Raw genomic sequence first — 7152 nt, 5'->3', positions numbered from 1 at the left:
ACAAATTTACCCTGGTTCACTCCAATGTAGGACTGCATCCAACAATATGTTTTTCACTATATTATGCTCACAAAACTTGCTACAATAGTTATTCATGGGCCCAAGTCAAACTACAAAGAGAACCCAAGGCTCAAAAAAACAAGGCCTCCACCCAGACTGGGGTGCAACCCCTGGACCCCCACCCACTCACCAAGAAGCGGGACCCTGTGTGCTTTTGGGGGAGTAGATGTTGTCAACCAAATGCAAAGTGTGAAACATATCCAACAGAGGAGGACCAAACACAACTTTGAATTTTAGTTATACATCAACTACATAAGTGAGAGAAGTGATGCATCATAGTATAACAAACCTGATTTATATGCTTTGTATAGTCAATTAAAGAAGTGAAAATAACATTTCAAAGGACCTAACAGGATAACAGAATACAGATAGAAAATAGCTTATGATCAAAGGCACATAATGAAGTATTGAGCTTACCACTTAATGAATCGTGTCGATCCATGTGAGCCTCATCCTCCCACACTCTCCAACTGTGAATCTGGTTCAAACTAATAGTGTTATTATGTCAAACAGAAATCCAAATGATAACCCCTGAATGTTTTATCTCCTACATCAATATAAGAGCCACCTAAATAAATAAAACTTGGAAATATATCATTGATAATTTGATATTGTTTCATACTATTAGATCTCTGCTTGATGCAAATGTAAATTTAAATTAATTTGAAATATTGAACAGTGCATTGAATACTCATTGACACTAAAAGTAAAATATACTTTTCATAGATTAATTAATTTTCATAGGCATAATCTCTGTACTTATACTTTGAATAATATAATATTCTCTATACTTCTTTTTTGATATTGCATGAAATTATTTAATGCATAACCTATCTATTTACCCTTTTCCATGCCATGTCAGGCCCATAGTTTTCCCTAATTTTGGTCAGTCAAAAGAAGTTCATCAAAATCTTTCCAAAATCTATAAGTTAAATGAAAAAGATATATGGTAGTCCTTCATTAACAGAAGAAATATAATACACGTTATCAATTACCTTTTTAAAGAATGATTCAAACTACTCTATATCATTACTCCAATATTGTTCAATATGCAAACGCAAGTATGTTATGAAACAGAAATTAATATATGGCTAATTCTTTGCAATAATGATAAATGTGTGGCAATCAAATGCTTATCCACATATAGGAAACAATAGCTCACCTTCACAATGGCTAACAACATTGTTAGGCAACTGTAAGATATATGTGTTACCGCCATGACAAAAATGAATCGATGCAATTGCTCTAGACCTTCATACGAAACAAATGGTTCATAACCCTGAGCAACATGACAAATTGAAAATTAACCTACATTGATATAGAGCAGTAAAAGCTAATGATAATCAAATTTAATACAAGGTATATTCATCATGCCTCTCTGCAGGAGTTTCTGTTTATTCCATTCAACATCCTCCTAAGTAAGCGTGGGTAAGCAGAAGCCATCAATAATTTACGTTCTTTGGAGTCATTCTCTTCCATTTCTTCATCAATCTCAGATCTAGAGCATGGAGAAAAAGCACTATTGTAGAACTTCAATGGAATGCAAATATTGGCTATCATGCTGGAGGTAGCTGTTAATAGGAGTGATATAAATCCAAGCAACATCAACTCTGAAGATAGAATTGCAAAATAGTGAGAATTGATCAATAAGAAGAGACACAAATAAACTATGATTAGCACAAAGTAGAAAAGTCAGAAAAGATAAACAGATTAAAAAGAATTCTTGTTTATATTGGAAAGGATTTCCAGTAGAACTTAATGCATGGTACCTTCTTTCATCTTCTCTAAAGCTGCAAGCAAGGGTTTTCGATTAGTTTTCCGCAGCCACTGCAGTCACAGAAAAAACATAATCACACATCAGAATTCACACAAAAGTTGACCACAAAGAACGGCTCATTTACTAATTGGTCACAAGTAAGACAAATGTACGATTAAGAGAAATCAAGCTTTAAACAAAAAACGAAAAATATAAATCTATACATGTACGTGTAATTGCATTTTAAGAGAGAGCTTCTTTCCATGCCAATTGATGCAGATCCACATAAATTTCTTATAGACATACACTGAACCCATAAATGAAGCTTCTTACCACATTTAAATAGTTATTATGCAAAATACTTTTTTCTTTTCTTCTTGTTCAGAATCGTAATGAACCCGACTAATCCGGTTTCAGGCTTGTGCCTCTCTTCATTTTATTTACCTCTGCCCTTCCTCCACTCAATTTCATTAACAAGTCTGATAGCAGCTACTAAGTATCTTAAGTTTGCAAAATTCCTTAAAAATAGAACAAGCTTCCAATTTTTTCCATGCAATTTATTTGCTATAAACAACAATCATAGTTCAATAAAGATTCTAGCAATACTTACATTGCTTAAACGGTGAATGGAGCGCTCCACAAGCAAAGAGACAGCAACGAAGATAGTCAACACAGTGGCAACCGACCATGTAGGAGTCAAGGCCAGTGACCGTGTTTCTTGTACATTTTCTGCCATTTTTAAGTATCAAATCACGAACCAAACCTTAAATATGACTATGCCTTAAAAATCACAGGCCAACTTCTTCAATGGACTTAAAATATGGGTCTCATTAGAGATCAACATTGAAAATTATACAAACAGAACTCATAGTACATCAACATATAACTTAGTGGGATAATACTTAATCCTATAAATATAAAATCCTAATCGTGGAAATATTGGCAATTAGTGATCCTGATTCCTGATTTACATACTAAGATACAACAAAACAAGGGAAAATGAAGCTCCTTGCATTTCCAATCTCTTCACCATTGACTCTTTGGTTTGAGTATAAGAAACAAATCAATATCACCCAAATTAACCTGGTAACTCCTCACTGCATATATGAATCTTCCACTGGAGTATGACTATCAAAGACTCTTCCAGAAGAAGAAAAAAACAGAAATCCCCCACAGCTTTTTCCAATAGAAAAGATGGGAAAAAGAAAATTCCTAAACCTGTTTTCTCTTACTTTCTCCAAAGAAAAAAAAAGGCCCTTTTTTTTTCCCCTTCCAGAAAGTTCTTTTGAACTCTTTTAGACCAACCCCATTTTCAAATCAAGCTCGAATTGCATAAGATACGTTACTAGCTCTGAACAGAAGCTCATTTTCCTTTGTCCTGTTTCAACGACAGTGCCAAGCAGATTCAGACATTCTCAAATCAGAGTAAAGTTCACAGCTTTTTCTCCCAACATCCAGCACCCACCACCTTAAACAATGTCAGGAATCTAGAAAACTCAGAGAAAGGAAGTTGTCTCGCTATTACAAGTGAACCCAGAAGAGTGAAAACTGAAGATCTCTCTTTCTCTCTCTTTGTGTCAGTCACAAGTTCAAACAAACAAATACCAATACATTGAATGAGTTCACCAAAACTATATAATTTATATTTGGGATAGATGGGAAATGAGATAGATAGAGAAATGATTAGAAAGATAGATAAAGTGAGATAGGTAAAAAATTGTAAAAAAAAATTGTTTGGTGGGGAAGAATTTTACTGAAAAAATTAGGTAACTTTATGAAATCAACAGTGCATTAAAAGCCAGATAACCGGTTTTCTGAAAAATCTCACCTTCAAATTGGGTTTCTAAACAGTGCGGATATCTATGTTTCTCATAAATCCAGACAAATTGGATAGATGGGTTTTTGGTGAAAAAAGTTGAAACAAACATGCTATTTCTAAAAGTCATACTTCAGAAAGATAAATATGTGCTGAAAAGCTCCCAACCAAACACCACCTATTATATGTTTTTATGATTTCCGTACAAAATCCAAAGGGCAAAGCGCGTCTTTTCCTTCTGCAATGCCAATGCACACTGCTAGCTCAGTATCTCTTCCTTGGGCCACAGGTGCGTGCGTGCCAACTCGTAGTCACAGACTATATTATAGTAATTATACACAACCCAAAAATAAACAAAAAAACTAAATGTTCATGCACATGCACGTGTTTCCTTATTATTATTTTCTCCTTTTATATATGGTGTGACGTAACATATTATGTTTATATTTTTTCATATTTATTTTATTTATTTATTTTAATATTATTAAATTACAATCTCAATCGATCTTTATTTTTTCTCTCTTCTTTTATTATTAGTTGAAATTATGATCTAATAATATTTAAAAATAGATAATATATATAAATATATATATATATATAATATATGCATAATATTATATCTCATATATATAAAGAGAGAAATGGATCGAATCTTTTTACACCAGTATAAGTTATATTCTTAATCTCGATAGTTGATCTCACTTGAATTCAATAGCTTTAGTTTTTTAGTTATTATATGAGTCATTAAATATAAGTAAATCAACGGTTAAGAATATAATTTATATTAATGATTATTATATGAGTCATTGAATACAAGTAAATCAAAGGTTAAGAATATAATTTATATTAGTGTAAAATAATCTTCACATATATATATATATATATGAAAAATATTTTCTCATGTTGTATGAGAATTTTTTTTTTCTATCAGTGACCATTCGATTTCCGTGCATTATTTTTTTTAATAAATAGGGTCCTATACAATATATATCTATAATGTAAGAAATTTTTTTAATATTGCATGAGAAAATTAAAACCATATATATATATATATAATACATTTTTTTAAGGAAAAAACTAATTTTATGTTGTTGAAAAGTAGTTTTCTTTCTTATAAATCCATTGATTTTCGTGTTGCTATATTTTTTAACTGAACGAACCCCACTACATGATTGTGTCTATGGTAGGAGAGAAGACGTCTCATATAATATAAGATTAATAAAGCCCTTTTTTAATTTACAAATGAAGGGTTTGTTGTTCCTTATGTTATACGAGATAAAAATTACCTTCTACATAGACATAAAAATATGTGGGATCATATAAAGAAAAAAGAGAAAACAAATATGAATCCCACATATTTTTAGGCTTTTTCACTCTTTTGCCCCTCATTAATTATTTAATAATCATTTTGCCCCTTATTCAGAACTATCTACCAATTTGCCCCTCTTTAATCGATTAAGCCAAAAATTTAATCGATTAAATGGTCAAAATAGGCAAAAATCATTGACTTGAAGATTTAGTCGATTAAATCTTCCTATTTAATCGATTAAATCTCCCATGCATAAGGTTGTTCTTCTGATAAAGAAGGAGATTTAATCGATTAAGTTGAAGATTTAATCGATTAAATCTTCATTTGACCATTTAATCGATTAAATATTCAATTTAATCGATTAAAGAGGGGCAGATTGGTAGATAATTTGCAATAAGGGGCAAAATAGTTATTAAATAATTAATGAGGGGCAAAAGGATAAAAAAGCCCCAATTTTTATATTATAAAAATAAATTTATTTCATATAACATGAAAAATAATAAATCCATAAACAAATAATGGTCGACAGTTAAAAATTGGAAAGAATTCACTTGGAATTTTTATTCTATAGATTATTTATTCAAAAGTAAATAATAACATTAATTCATTTTAACAATAACTTTAATAAAAGGAAATCATACTCTTATATTGTATGAAATTAATTTCTCATATTACTCTCACTTTGAAAAATGTGTCTCTTCTTTTTCATTTTTTTTAAAAATTGATGGAATCCAATTTATTTGCCTTTTAACGTGAAAGAATTTATCCCTTAGTACATGACAGAAATAATTCCACATTTGCTTGTGAAGACTGAAGACAATACACATGAAAGAACCTTTTTAGAATGTTCATGGTTGGTCGTATGTCCATACGAGTCCCATTCCATGGTGATGTAAATATAGAGCGTTAGGTTTCGTCTAAATCCTAGTCCCATATTCAAATATGTCGGCGTCACACGTCACATTAAAGTTGAAATAATATTTTTATTTTATTTTTCACGACGCGTCTATGTATGGTTTAGGACATATTTGGTACATAGTATAGGATAAAGCTTGATAGTATAAGGCCTGATTATATAAGATCTGATTAAATTTTAATATTATCTAACGTTTAGCATGATAATGTATAAGATAATATATTTTATAAAATAATATCATACAGTATTTGGTAATACACTTTATAATACTATATAGGATAAAAATAAATATTTTTAACAAAAGTATCATTTAATAAAGAATTTATATAATTCTTCAAAAAATGTCATATGATATTAATTTGTAAAAAAATCTATTGATCAGTGTGTCTAAAATATAAATTAATTTTTCTAAAAATAATTTTTTTTTTTTTTGCTTTAAAAAATGCGAACTCCACAAAATGTTGAGTGTGTAAGAATTTTTTTTATATCATATTAAATGACAAACTAAAATTAATGACATTTTGGTCACATCTACTTTTCATGTGATTTGAGGTTTTAATTATAACTAAAAAATACAAAGTTTGTGACAGTGCGACTTTAAACCTCAACGTTAAAGGCAAAAGCAGAGTACGTGTAGATTATGAATCACGGACTCGCAATTTTTGAGAAAAATTACGTGTCCGACACGGACACGTTTGGACACGCGTATACGCGGTCAATTTTTTAGGACATGTTGACTAATGGGACACACGAGTTTGACCGAATCCGACATGCGGTCAACGTACGTGAACACGTTTTGACATTTTTTTGTAAAAATAAAATAAAATTACAATTAAAAAAAATAAAAAATATTTAATAAAATTTAGAAAGTCTGGAGCCCTATTCTTTCTCGTTCGTTGATGGCTTGACGCTGGAGGCTGCTGATCGTTTTCTTCTTTGTCGTCGGTCGTCGGTCGGTCGTCGGTCGTCGTCTACATCTCCGGTCATCTTCTTCGTCGTCTGCAAATTGATGGGTTCCTTGATCTCCGTTCTCCGAGACATTGGTTTTATCAGCTCCGTATTTCCCCCCCCCCCCCCCTTTCAATACTCTTTTCCTTCTTTTGCGTTCTTCTTCTTCTTCCTTGTCCAATAAAATATTCTCAGGAGATCTTGAAATTGCAATTTTAGTGTGATGCGTCGGAATCGACAAACTCAAATGGGTTCTTTTGTTTTTCTTTGACCAATTTCTGTTTTCTACCTATAAGGAATTTTTGCTGCTGCAAGTTTTCCAAGTAAGGTTCGAACATTTTAATTTC

General features: G+C 31.2%; 1 protein-coding gene across 1 annotated transcript; it reads right to left on the bottom strand.

Moving 5' to 3' along the window:
* Nucleotides 1–477: 477 nt before the first annotated feature.
* On the bottom strand, nt 478–6898 carry LOC133293807 (MLO-like protein 11; the record flags this gene model as incomplete). Its single annotated transcript, XM_061492410.1, has 8 exons — nt 6762–6898; nt 3208–3284; nt 2900–3034; nt 2427–2545; nt 1830–1887; nt 1435–1670; nt 1223–1339; nt 478–538 (listed from the first exon to the last, which is right to left on the bottom strand). Coding segments are annotated over exons 1-8 (940 nt in total), but the record flags the coding sequence as incomplete, so codon positions are not given.
* Between the last annotated feature and the right edge of the window lie 254 nt (nt 6899–7152).

Source organism: Gastrolobium bilobum, unplaced genomic scaffold (genome assembly GCF_033153095.1).
Source record: "Gastrolobium bilobum isolate Gb01-03AN ecotype WA unplaced genomic scaffold, APGP_CSIRO_Gbil_v1 utg388499, whole genome shotgun sequence".
Taxonomy (NCBI): Eukaryota; Viridiplantae; Streptophyta; class Magnoliopsida; order Fabales; family Fabaceae; genus Gastrolobium; species Gastrolobium bilobum.
The sequence above is the reverse complement of the archived record's forward strand: the minus strand, read 5'-3'. Positions and strand labels throughout refer to the sequence as shown.